This window comes from Polistes fuscatus, unplaced genomic scaffold (genome assembly GCF_010416935.1).
Source record: "Polistes fuscatus isolate 324 unplaced genomic scaffold, CU_Pfus_HIC Scaffold3, whole genome shotgun sequence".
In the NCBI taxonomy this organism is placed as follows: domain Eukaryota; kingdom Metazoa; phylum Arthropoda; class Insecta; order Hymenoptera; family Vespidae; genus Polistes; species Polistes fuscatus.
Genome location: NW_025113107.1, coordinates 9,227,966 through 9,242,816, shown reverse-complemented (window position 1 = coordinate 9,242,816; position 14,851 = coordinate 9,227,966). Strand labels below are relative to the sequence as shown.

Genomic DNA, 14,851 nt, shown 5'->3' with positions numbered 1-14,851 from the left:
AACCAATGAATTCATTTTCAGTCGTTACACATTTAGGAATATTTTAGTTTTGCTAAAATTTCTGCAAACTTTAAATTTATTTATGCGGCCCCACATGGGATTTTAGAAGATCTAATGTAGAGTTTGATATATATAGGATTTATTTTACATACTTAATAGATTAAAATAATAATATCGTAAACTTTATGGATTTTTAATAAAATTGAACAATTTTATAACAGGCAAACGACAAAATTGTTCAGCAAGTAGAAGCTAGCACAAGTTATCATTGCACAGATGGAGAAACGGACGTTGACATTGATAATTATTTGGAGGATAAGAAATTAATTAGAGAATTGAAGAATATTTCTTATTTAAAACCCTGTCGCAAGTCTTTTTCTGACAAAAATACAAAATATACGAAATCGTTCGAGAGAACGACTTGCATCGAAAAAGAAATCAATGACAAAAACGAGAATACTGATATTGTTGAGAAAAGTAATCAGCCTGATGAAGATCTCGATCTTCACGCTAGCAAAAGTCATATTCTTAATTTGATTGACAAAGCATTGAGCAAAGAATTTGGTCAATTGGACGCGAAGAAGGTATTTAAAATAAAAATTTTCGGATTATTTTGTTATTAATTATAGAATATGATGTATGTTGTCGGAATGTTTTTTTTTCCATTCATAAGGTCATAATTTTAATTTAATAAAATTTTGCAAATAAAAAAATAAATTTTTCGTGTATGTACAAGTAATCTTTTATGTCGCATTGATGCTTAAAATCTTAAGTCACAGACCACACACGTTTAAAATTACTGATCTAACATAAGTAAGAAGTTTTGGCAAATCATCGTAGTGCTTTTAATATATACTTTGATAAAATAACAAACGTTTTGAAATTATTATTTTGCAATTAAAATTAAAACCATTTAACACACACACACACACACATTAACTTCTATAATTACCAAATTAATTTTCGGACGCGAGTTCATATATAAAAATTGTTCATAATGATCTATCATTTTTAAACATTAGTAACAAAATTATCCAATATAATTTTGGTTTAAACCGTAAACCGCGTATCAACATTTGAAACAAAATGTTAACAATTAAATTCTATAAAAGAAATATTATTTTCAATTTTTATGCGATAGCATAAAGTTTCATTAGCATTATAACATTCAAATCAACGATATTTCTTCGTTAATCTAATTAACTGTAATATAATTTGTGATTTGCTATTTCCTTGATAGAGAGATCCGGTGAAGGAGGAAATAACACGACAAGAATTATGCATTGAGATAAGTCGTGCAATGCAAGGTGATAGTTGCGATTCGTTGGGGCAAACGTTGTTGAGTCATCGTGGTACGTTGGAATACGTAAGGCACCTGAAAATCTTACGATGGGAATATTTGAATCATATTCAAGATAAACTGAAAAAATTATACGATCTCGAAAAGATCCTCGACGACTGTTCGTCGCCGAGGAACTCGTTGTTGACATTGCAATCCCACGCGAATAACACAACAGATCAATATAAGCACGTTCGAGCTCAGCAAGAACAGCAAAAAGAATTCAAAACAAGTTGATTCTACGAATAAATAAACAATTAAAAAATACAAAAGAAACCAAACGACTTTCGAACTAGTTGTGTTCGTCTTAAAAGAAGAAAATAGTGCAATATACAAAATGTTTTTCTTTTTGTCTGCTTAATCCTGCTCTTTATACATTATTTTTTAATAGGTAGCAATAGCTTTATTGTTTAAACATCTTAAATACATCAGAATACATAACTACTATATATTTTTTTTTTTGTTGATTTCGCATTCATCTACTAAATTCTTCGTTATCCAATTTTCTAATCATGTTATGAATAATGTTAAATCGCATTCTTTCGATATTATAATATATATATTGTACCTATACATATACATATATATATATATGTACTTTGCGATTAAATGATTTTTTTTGCGTGAGCTTTGTGACAAGGAAACTCTCTCTCATCGTTGCTACGCATGTATATTTAATATACATACATGTGTATTTCATTGTATGCGCTTTTATATATATATATATATATATATATATATATATATATATATATATTTGTGTTTTTAATTATTTTTTTCTTTTTTTTATCTTTTTCGTTAATTTTTTTTTTATTTGCGGCAATGTTAGAACAATTAATTTTACGTAGGCCGCGAATAATACAAAATCTACCCTTAGCGCCGATCAGAAAAATTGATATTTTTCGAACTGTTTAATACGTACGTCTTCTACTTTTCTACCCTTCTATAACCCTCCCACCCCTCGCCTGTTACTTTGTTCTTTATTTTTTTTTTCTCTATTATTTTTTATACAATGATCACGTGATTCGAGGAAATTGAAATGAGATGGAGGAACAATTTTAACGATCGATTCTTTGGAAATCGGTAAGCGTGTTGTTAGATTTCAAGGACGGGGGATGAAATTTAAGGAACAATTTCTAAAAGGTTATAAGTTTATGAGTATTGACTTCGATTAGACATTAATTGTAATAAGGACACAAATGAATTGATCGATGTTTCTCGTTTAAAGACGATTTTAACACTTAAAACCCACCCTTACGTTTTATAATACGATCTTCTCCCCTTCCGTTTCTTTTTTTGATAGACTTTATGCGAGGATGTTGAACATCCTTCGAAAAGGAGTGACTGTAACAGAGATCAGCAACAAGGGGTACGCGAATTTTTTTTTTATAAAAAATTGTTTCCAAAGATTATTGGACGTAAGACGAACAAGTGTTGGATTAAAACATTTTAGTTACGCCGATTATTATCGATTTAATATCATTGATTAATTTGTATTAATTATGCAATGAAATATTGTGACCTGTTGATTTTTTTTATCTATCCAATTTTAATTTACCAATTTCTGTATAATGCTACCTGCAGTTAAAAAAATACGAATAAGAGTAAAGTATACTTTGTGATAAACCAGTCATTTTGGATATACTTTTCAATGAAAAGTTTACCGAATTCTTAATAAAATAATAACGAAATCGATCGGAGGGGGGAATTTTATCGAATTTCGACGACTCTATTGTTTTCAGTCGAAATTTCTAGTTGCATTATGTTTTGAAACACTAATGTAATTACTATACGTTGTCATCGAACAATCCCTTTCATTATCATTTTCTCCTCTTTTCTGCGTGTTATTATATAACTACTACGAATACTATATACTATTGCTACCACTATTTAACGGTAATGATAATGATCATAATATTTATATCGAATTGACTTTCTAAACGCTTACCGATTTCTTTTCGAATTCGATTGACAAACGAAATGAAATTATCCTCTTTTCACATTTATATGTTATATGTGTGTTATCTGTCTGCTATGTGTATTTATATATACACAAAAAAAGGGCTGGTGGAAATAGGATCGACTTAAAAGCTTACAATTAGTAGTTAATGGTTTCTTTTTTCAACTTTTCTTTTTTTTCTTTTTTGCTTTTCGTTGATACCCGCGATGCACGCGTAACGACGATTGCGAAACTATTTGGCTCTCGACGAGCTTGCCCCTGCCTTTACTTTTTTCATATTCATTCTTTTTTTTTTTTTTTTTTAATATAGTTTTATTATCTTTTCACAATCCGCAATTCGTTGATTCATACGCTCTACGAAAAAACACATCGAGAGACTGACTGGTCCGCGTATAATATCATTTTTTTTTTCTTCATTTTTAAATATCTAACAAATGAGCGCCTTGACTTTCGAGCGGCGCTTCCCTAAAACATCGGAAGCAACGCAGGGAGACGTTCGTTCGTTCGTTAATTCGTTAATTCGATTATTCTTTGGGAACAAAATTTCGTATTTCTATCTTTCTTACGTTTTTTTCTTCTTTTCTTTCTTTCCATTTTTCTTAGCCCCTATTGAAATTTCATATTACGTCGAACTAGGAGGGAAGATTATCTTTTCAAAGAGGACGTGGAAGAAGTCTAAACACGTTTGAGATCGGTGATATAAAAGAGAGAGAGAAAGAGAGGAGACAGAGAGAAAGATAAATAGATTGCTTTTGAAAATCTAATTGACACTGATCGATGCACTTTTTCGTCTTTTCCTATTTTTTTCCCCCGACATGATCGAACGCCTCCGCGCATGTATATGTGTATTTATATATATATTTATATATTTATATATTATTTATATATTTATATATATATAAATATAATATGTATAACGTTTGTTATAATACACACTCGCCTAAAACGCTAACAGTAACGAATAAAAGTCGCGAATAAACACATCTTAACTTTTTATAATAATAATGTGTTTTTATGATAATAATTTATAAGAAGAAGAAGTAGAAGAAGAAGAATATAATAATAATCATAATAATTAATATAGTCGTACGATCTAAGTTTTTTCCTTTCCGCAAAACTTTATTTAATATTACGTGCTATTTATATTATTTATATATTTATATATTATATGTACATACATATATATATATATAATATATTTATATACAGGGTGTCCTGTAACTAACAGTATAAGCGAACAAGGGATGATTCTATACGAAAAATTATGTCGGAAATTTGGAATAAAATTTATGAGGAAAATAAGTTCGAATATTTTTTGAGTACGCATCCACTTGATTTAGTTTCACCTAACCAGATTTCATTGACTTACTATTACCTTGGATATTTCGGAGAGCATTTTTGTGTTTCTTAATATAATTAGAAACATTGTCAGTATAATGATATCTTTTGTATCGAATAAGGCTTTTAGTTTCCAGAGTTGTAAGTTTAGTCAAATATACAAGTACTCGAAAAATTTTCAAACTTATTTTTATCAAAAAACCAAGCCTTATACAAATAAATCCTATTTCTTATGTCTTTTCGACACGATTTTTCATATAAAATCGTCTTCTGTTAGTTTGTACCATCACTTATAGAACACCCTGTATATATACATACATATATTTATACATATATTTATACATATATTTATATATATATGTATACATATAATATAAATTCTAAAGCATCTGCGCGATCCTTGCGATCACCTGGATCGCACGGGTTACCCGATTTTTGTTCTTTTTTTTTTTTTATATTTTTGTTTACTATTGTTTCTTCAACAGATCAAAATCTTTCACTTTAAAGTAAATGGATTATTTTGTTGATATCTTGTTTAATTTCTTTCATTACGATTAAAATACATGCAGGGTCGCATGTCCGTAGGGGGTCGAACGAATCGATCGTATCGTGATAATAATAAAGATTATATCACGAAACTCTATTAAAATATTTCGTTGATAAATTACTTTCTCATTTTTCTCTTGTTTTGCTTTTTGTTTATTTGTTTTTTTCTCTTTTTGTCTTTTGTTAAACTGGTAAAATTATCAAGCGACGGACGCGAAATGTGTCGGAGTTCCTGTTGTTCTTTTATCATTTCCGTATTTTAATCCTTTTTGGCTCGGTTTATTATTATTATTATTATTATTATTTTTATTATTATTATTATTATTATTATTATTAATATTATTATTATTAATATTATTATAATTAATATTATTATTATTAATATTATTTGTTTAAAAACGCGTTTACTTTCTTTCGGAAAGGACTCTGCCACCCTGCGCGTTGACAGATCGAAAGATCAAAGGATCCTGAAAACGGAGCTACGTTGATTATTTCAAAAATTCTCTATTTTTTTTTTGGTCTATTATATAAATTTTTTTTTCTTTTTAAATCTTTTTTCTATTAACAATAACAATGTTACAATCGAGAACACGTCGAGTCCGTTCGAATTTGGTATCTCAAGGAACGCGCAGGTTTTTCTTTCTTTTCATTTTCTTCGTACCTTTTTTGAATCCCTTCGTTATATTTTTCTTTACTATTTTCTTTTCTTTTTTTTTTAAAGAGACTTCTAGATACTTTCATCGGATAAGGCTGCGTTAATTATTGTCTTTTTTTAATCATTTATACGCCCGCCCGCCCGCGCTCGTAACTCCCCCTTGTTGTTGTTTCTTTTTTTCCTTTCATTAAGATCGTCGAAATGTTTTCTACTCTGCGTACGATTTTGTATTATTTAATTTATTTTTTTCGTTTTAAATTGTTTTCTATCTTTTAACAGTAATTTCTTAAAGTGTCTTCCATTTGGGAAGACTCGACTCGAAAGTTTCATCTGTCTGGTAAAAATTATCTTATTGAATAAGAAAAAAAATATATATACATAAAAATAAAGAAAAGAAAAAAAGAAAAACACGATCACAAATTACGACAATTTATATCACGCACTCGCATTGACAAGGTATTTCCTTTGATCTCGCGAATCTTTGTTTTTCGTTGTCGAATGTTCAGAGTGAAAGAAAATTGCATGTTACGACCAAAACACAGCTGAATTTTCCACCCATGGATTGGTGGAAATTGTACGAACGAAGTTGCTTTTACGTTTCAACTTTTACGTTTAAATTCAAGGGAACAATTATCTTTTTGCAATAATTTATTTACAATTTCTTGTAACGAGTAACAAGATGCAAGCAAAAAACAATTCAACCTTGAATTTAAGGTAAAACGTACAATCTTGTTGTGCCGGTATTGGCATATAATTTTTCTTCCACCCTGTACATACAGGGTGTTTTAAGATTTTTTTGAACAACGGACGGACGAGCGATGAATAAAGAAATTTGAATTAGTTACGACGATGAGAACTCATCGATGATGATTTCATAAAATCAGAGAGAACCGAACAGGAATAAATGAGGAATACAGGAACGCGACGAAAACACTCGCATCCGTCGTCTCGAAAACGATTTAAATCGTCTAAGGAAGAGATTTGTCTTATTCACGAATAAACAAACTCCCGAATCTATCTTATTTTTTTTTTTTTGTACGAAACTTGATTTGAAAATCTCTATTTTCTTCGATGATGCGTTCCTTTCCATGAAAACGCGACTATGATAATTAACATATAACAACATTATAAATATATAATAAAATTTGATAATAAGAATATAACGTATTAATCTTAGGATTTAATCTAATTGTAAGATAATTTTTATATGGCTGACACGAGCTGATTACTTATTGAAAATAAATAAGAAAATAATAATTATCGCATAAACATTTCTCTCGTAATGCATAATACGATCAATCAATCAATCGTTTCGAGAAGAATTTTCTTGTTTTTCTTTTAACGACAATATCGATCATTTATGTCATCATCATGTACGATACGCTCGCTGAAAAAAAGCGAAGCAAACAATCAATCAATCAAAGGTGAACGATGGATTCGTCATCGGACCACCTTGCCGTTGCTTTATTTTTATTTTTATTATGCTCATCTAATAACAAGTGCGTCTTAATACTGATAATTGTATTGTCTTCTCGGTTCAACCTGACGCGAGGAAAAAAAAAAGCGACGAGGAAGATTCGAGTGATTATTCTGAATATGATATATCTAGACCATGATTCGATGTCGTCGAATTCAGAATTAATAATATTTAAATAGAAACTTATCGGCTTACATCGATGATCACTCGACTTATTATTTATTTGTCTCGATAATCGATCGATTGATCCTTGGAAGAAATTCTCCCGATTTCTTAAAGGAGGACTATACGAGTCACGCGCTGTACAACCGACTAGTGTCAGCGATATACTCTTTCAAGATATTTTGTTTTTTTGTTAATAATATATAACATATGTAGCACCAAAAAAGAATAACACTCGCTATCCTTCGTGCAGGGCTCGGTACTATTATAGCGTGCCTTTGTCTTTCATTACTTTGCTTCTTTCGTACTATCTTGAACGTTTACATAGTTTTAAAAAAAGGAAGATATAAACGACGTTATCTATTAATCATCTTACTTCTCTCTATTTGCACATCAATTCCAGGGCAAGGTTCAATGGTGCGTCTCCTTCCACTTCGTGGCTATATTTTGTTTTCTTTTTTTTCTAAAATATATCAAGACAAGACTTTTGGATGCTGTTATAAAATGAACATTTTTACCAACGATGTACTTACATTTAGAACATGCTCGGGCATACTGGAGGATTCATTTCTCCGAAGACGTTAAGCTCGTATAATGATGCGAAGACGATGAAAATTAAGTACCATGCCATTAATACTACACCGAGACAGTTGAATATGTTAGCCCGATGGAGGAAAAAAGATGAAGAATTAGTAATAATAAGTAATTGAATTATTTACTACAAGTTGGATTTGTTTAAACAAATAAGTGCCCCTGCTTGTAACGTTGACGTGAGAACCTGGCTGGATCATCGCTGTTTGTATGAACCATGGTAGACCCAAACATACAAGAATATCAAATACGTTGCTACCAACTGCATTGCTCACAGCCATATCACCAAGACCTTCTTTTATAACAGCTAAAGAAGAAAGAGCGTCTGGTACGCTAACTCCAGCTGCGACGAAAGTCAAACCCATCACAGTGTCAGGAATACCAAGTGTACTACCTAAAAGTTAATCATTTTTGTTTGATCTCTGTCAGGTAAGAATAAATGCTTTGATTTGATTAATAGTAATATTACCTATAATAGTGATCATCCAGACCATGATGTAACTGTAGAAACTTATCCATATCATGGACACGCAAAAGGTGAAAGGATACCAACTTCGAAACCTTTCTTGCCTGCAATCAGGCATAGTGGCTCGACACATAAAATGGATAGGATACACGAGACCCCATGTGAAAAGTTTCCATTTATTTCCATCTGTAGGCATTACAAGTGGTGACACCTCGTTTGGATCAGGTTCTTTTGCTTTGTAATATTGGGGCGCTGGTTTTGGAGCTGGTGGTTGTTCACCGGTTTCTTGAACACCATTTCCTGAAATGTAAAATTATCTTACTTTTTGAGAAAAAAAAAAGATGTATGTCAATGTCTATAAAAAATAGAGATTGATATTTTACCTTCTTGATTCTTTATCTGAGCAACCTGTTCGGTTACAGGTGAATTAGGACCAGTATAAGATAATCGATCTTCTTGTAAAGATCTGTAGCTGACCAAAGCACTTTCTTCAGCTGGCTCGTCGTCCTTGGGTAAGAAAGGAATATTGTACGACTTTGCCCATCGCTCGAGTCTTTCATTAAACGAAAGAGCTATGCAATATACTGCGTACATAATTAACATAAACAGTGACTCCATCCTGAAGAATAAAAGAGATTTGTTCAAGTATATGAAGTTGCACAATTGTATATGAAGCATGGGAGGTAATTAAATACTTTCGTGGGTAATGAAAAGAAAACTGCTCACCAAGATATAGTTTCATTGTAGATCGTACCAAGCATCACGAGAATAGAGACGGCGTAGAAAAAGCAATCTCGAACTAGAGGCCACCAATTCAATTTGGAAACAGTCGTTGTACAGAGACCGCATACAGAAATAACGAACATTATATTGAAAACGGCACTACCGATAACTCCACTTACCTAAAACAGTAAGTTGAATAATAATTGAATGCAAATTTAGGTTATACGTAGATATGGAATATAAGTAAATATTTGATTTATGTTATTTATCTCATGGTAGAGATATAGCTTTCTATGAATAAGCACATTTTGTATATAAAGAAATGACGAGTAAGTTGAGTCAACCGTGAAAACCGATACACTGCACGGTCAGCGAACTGTGAGGGATTGTAAATGTATGTCAAGTGGTAATCGCACTTACTCCAATGTCATCTTTAGCAAAGAAAACACCAATGACGACTGTAGCTAACTCTGGTGCTGAAGATCCAGCAGCCATGAATGTTGCTCCTGCTACATCCGGCGATAACCTTAATTCTGAAAGAAGTGCGAAGTTTGTTCTCGTACTGCCACGTAGAACCGTGACAAAATCATTGAAAGTATCGACCAATGTTATATAAAAGATTCATCATTCCTTTGTGAATAAAGTTCACGAGTTCACATAACTTACGCATACGTACACACATACCTTCACAAATTCTGTCAAGGCTAGAAACAAAATAATCATCACAGACGATTGCCAAGCCTAGAAATGTGTAAGTAGCGACGAGAATATGTATGATAAGACCACCATGTTTTCTGCCTTCAGGACCCATCAAAGGACGTGGGAATTGTTCGATAGCGGGTGGCGAACAATTTTCTCTTCTTGGTCTCCATGTTGGATGAACGTATTTGGGAGTTGTTGTTCGTATCGTGGGAGTAGTCTATAAAACGACGCTTGTTTAATCATCATCATAGTTAACAATGTTGGCAATTATTCAGAATAGTTACTTGTTTAAATTTTGATATAATTTACTGTTCTGAATAATTGCAATAATATAGATTATATCAGAAAAGTCAGCGAGTAAGGAACACTCGACTTGACTGATCAATTAAAATAGATGCGAAACTCACGACGATACTGTTAGGAGTTGTTTTGGTTACAACTGCAGCTGCACCCGCTGCTGCACCTGCTGTCGCAGCAACAGCTACCTTAGTTACTTTTTCTGTTTCCTTTTCTTTAGGCTCCTCCTTCGTTTGTTCACGAATCCTCGACTTCGTATTCGTCTTCTCATTATTTTTTTCATTCTTATTTCTCTCCTTAGTATGACTCTTCTCTTCCTTCGTATTCTTCGATGGATGTTCAGCGGAAATTGACCCTGGTATCGACATTTGCATCATCGAGGATGTTAACTCGGATTCAGTCGATGTTGGGTAATACGAGGACACTGTCGATTCCAACGTCGAACTTTCTTCGTACTCTGTCGAGGACGAGTAGGAGGAGGATGAGTGTGTGATTGGTAACTTCGAAGAGGCCACAAATTGCACGAGAACATAGACAAGAAAGAGTGCCAATCGCAAGGGCCATTTTCTTCGATGTATTGATGCACGGCTGTGCCGATACTTCATTCTCTGAAAATAAAACCAAATTCTATGACCACTTACTCTTTGATTCGACCAGTAGTTTTTAATGATTTTTTTGTTTGTTATGAAACCTTATTTCTCTTTAATTAGCATTAATTGAACACAAGATATCAAATACAGACCTCTTTATTCTTTTTCTTTCGCAAAATTCGTTTTGACTTTGAACAAAAATTTGTCTTCGGTATTTTTTCCAATATTCTCCAATTATTTTCTATCTGATTTGACGTCATGCTTTAATGAAACATCATCAATCAAATTACTCTTCTACGATCGGTCCTATTTCACTGGGAAGTTATTGAACCGTACCAATACTTTTCCGAGTCGCTGGATATACTCTTTTCATACAAAACCACGTGCAAGTGTATAAAAGACAAACGTTATACCCACGTATATTTTGAATCATCCGAGGTTATATTATTATTTTATCTCTTTCGTAATTACCTTTTTCTATTTGGCTTATGTATATCCTATTTTCGAGTCGCTTTTAGAAATAGAGAAGAGGAAAGGAAAGAGAGATAAAAAGAATCAAGAAGTCAGAAATAGGAAAAGAGAGAGAGAGAGAAAATAATCCTATTTTCTTTGATAGAAAACGAAGAAAACGATGCGTAGGAAGATATTGAACGTTCTATATTAGACGAGGGTTACGAATAAAAGATAACGTTCTTATCTTTTTTCTTTTTCTCGGTCAACTTTTATTCCGTTTCATCTCATGTATTACGTTCCCCTATCAACTATTAAGCTAGTGAAGATTTATTTTCTTTTACTATCACGTTCAAATTTACCTAATATTTTTCGTAACGACTAGTACGTTTTATTTACGTCAACAGTAAACTCGACAAAATTAAGAAAACTTATTTTCGATGAAAATAATTCATTTTCACATTCTGTTAAACAGGATATTAACTTAAATAAATTTTAAATATATATTGACTCGACAAAATTAAGAAAATTTATTTTTGATGAAAATAATTCATTTTCACATTCTATTAAACAGGGTATTAACGTACTTTTAACTTTCATATTTCACGATTTTTGATTATTTCCTTTATTACTTTTGGAATAAATTGATTTGAAAATATTTGCTTCGCAAACGAATATATTTCGTTTTGCAATAATATTTGATAGTATTAAATATAGAATAAATTTCTTTAAACGTATATTCGGTGCACGGGCATGTGTTCGTCTGTAATAATGTGCAATGTTATTAAATGTAACGGTGCCGAGGCAGATCGATGATACGTCGGCGTCGCATGCGTAAACTGCTCCTAAGAGACGACATTCATGATGTAAACATAATGTAAGCAACACAACTCTTCCGGGACTTTTTTTTAATTGGTGCACTGGGTCAGTGTACAATTTTTATTTCACGGCACTTTGAGAAAAAAAAATCTTTAATGTTTTTATACTTCTACTTCCATTTGCTTCAAAATAGATTTTTTTTCTTTTCCTTAAACTACAATATCATTTTTATTTCTTTCGGTTTATTTTTTCAATGTCTTTAAGAAAGTTGAAGAAGTACACATTTGTATACACACCCATACACATACGCGTGCACGTGCTTTCATATAAATACATAATTACGATTAGAGCAGTGAATGTTTTATACGACGATAGATATCAATGAAAAGCTATAACTCGTGGCGCACTTGTGAATGAAAAACGTAAAGATCGAATGCTATGACGTATCTACGTTCTAGCAGGTCAATTTATTCTGTTGTCGTAAACAAAAGTTTCTTGAACAATTTAACGGGTTTCAAATGCAAATGAACAAATTAGTTAAACAATAAATATCGTCTTGTTATTTAGTTCACAATTGAACGGACAATTTTTTACAATACTTAATATTTCAATAAAATTTAAATAAACAATTTACACGAACGATATATATATATATGATTAAAAATATTATTTCAAAGAGGATATATTTGTACAACAAAAAGAAAAAAATAGAGAGAAAGAGAGAAAGAAAGAGAACGAGCGCGCGCGCGCGCGCACGTTCGCCCGAAAAGGGTTTGAATCAATAATAAAAACAGATCAAATATATAAATTCTCATCGTAACTGTTTCATTACGAAATAATACAAACATTTTTATGAATACTAATTTGCACGTTAATTCACGATCGAACAAAAACAAACATAAAATCATTGACATTAACGCCTTACGTTGCCATCGAAAATCACGTGGTAGTGAGCTAATCAATGAGAAGTTGGTAATAATAATTTACGAGTTCAAAATCAAATCGGCAAACTTCCCCCGATCGATCGTATTCGCGCGCAAGCGAACACGATGATGATGGTGGTTTATTAATATCAAAGAATATATCGAAGTTAATATCCTCGTAAATCTTCGCATCGATGAACTCGCGAATTAATCTCTTATACAATCAAAATTGCGGGTTTGGAATGGGGGATATGAACAAAAAAATGACGATACTCAACCAATTTTCTTTCCTTTTTCCATCTTTCTTTTTAGTTACTTTTTTTTACGTCACGGTGTTGGAATAAGAAGAAGAATAAGAGCGAGAAAAACGGACAGATATTATAAAGAGAGCAAATGAGAGTGAGAAAAAAGAGAGAAAGAGAGAGAGAGAGAGAAGGGAAGGAACGTGGCGGTTTTCGCCCAAGTGGCTTACCAGTGAAAGTGACCCATATTCGTTGTTTCTTCGGCGGATCGTTAAGAGCGACGCGTTAAACCCATTTTTTTTGGACTTCTAACAATTATTCAAATTCTCTGTCAATTCCAATAAAATATTTCTAATCAAATAAAGACAAAAATACAAAAACAGAAAGAAGTAAGACAAAGAGAGAGAGAGAGAGAGAAAGAGAGAGGGATGAAAAGAAAAAAATCTTTCGAAGATACGAACGTGATGACTTACCTCGTTTTGATTAATGATGTCACACATGTTGTCACTTTGAAATATTAGACAACGACGTCTTTATCGTCGTAGTTCAGTTCCTTTCGGTCCTCGTCGTCCTCGTCGATATCGCGATATTCGTTGGTATCGCGAAACGACTGCACACCACCACCTCGCACACGGCCGGTCGCGTGAGGGCGAGAGTGAGGGCAAGGGGTGGTGAGATGAGACCGGTTAGGAGATGAAAATCAGGCAGGGGTGGGTTCCTCCTCGAGCGAACTCTACCGCGTCACTCTCGAGTGAATATGACAGAGAATCGAGAGAGGAGGATAAGGAGAAGGAGTGGGTTGGTGGGTGGAAATGGGCAAGAGGGGGATAGGGTAGTAAGGAAAGAGGAGGAGGAAAAGGAGGAGGGTATGAGAAAAACCGAGAAGAGAAAAGGGATGGTGGGATAGATATAAAGTCTATCGAATCTTACCCGTTGCAACGCTCCGTGATATTTTTAGGATTCAACGGACCTTATATCGCTCCGTTACTGCCAATTCGAATTATCGATTTGAAAAGGAAATATAGCACTTCGTGTTACTACTATTACTATTCGCTACCAACCCCTGTCTTTGACAGCGAACAATCAATCGATCAAAGGATTTATTTCTTTCTTTATTTCCTTTTTTTTATTAGGCTTTTTTAATAGAAAATAAGTACTCTATCGAGAATTCAAACCCTTTGTGTAATCGAAGCGATTCGCGAGACACCCACGCAGTCATCCTTTCAGTGACATCATTCGTCCGACATAACAGAGAGAGAACAATCGTTCGTATTTTATTGTTATTTTTACTGTTCTCTCTTATCTCGTATTATATTTTATTGGCGAATCCTAGTCGCGTTTATATGCAAATTCGATTCATTTAAATTGTTTTTGAATTCGATTCTAGTCGTGAAAATGTTGATCTAGTTTTGAAATTAAAATTTCTGTTTTCCCCCATTTTCTCTCTCAACCGGTGAAATAAAACAACGTTAGGTCGTGCGCAAACGTTCAACTGTTTCTAACCGCGCGCGCTGCTCTACTGCAGGTGGTAGTGGGTGCAACTTCCCCTACTTTTAATTGCTTCCCCTTCC

The 14,851-nt window shown here is 32.8% G+C and overlaps 1 protein-coding gene across 1 annotated transcript; it reads right to left on the bottom strand.

The window, feature by feature from the left end:
• Positions 1-8,010: 8,010 nt before the first annotated feature.
• Positions 8,011-14,814, bottom strand: LOC122519105 (probable sodium/potassium/calcium exchanger CG1090). Its single transcript, XM_043638349.1, has 9 exons — positions 13,754-14,814; positions 10,367-10,864; positions 9,942-10,176; positions 9,678-9,790; positions 9,261-9,436; positions 8,918-9,153; positions 8,538-8,834; positions 8,230-8,462; positions 8,011-8,143 (listed from the first exon to the last, which is right to left on the bottom strand). The coding sequence occupies exons 1-9, from the start codon at positions 13,778-13,780 to the stop codon at positions 8,114-8,116; spliced, it is 1,845 nt and encodes a 614-aa protein (XP_043494284.1). The 5' UTR covers positions 13,781-14,814; the 3' UTR covers positions 8,011-8,113.
• Positions 14,815-14,851: the final 37 nt, after the last annotated feature.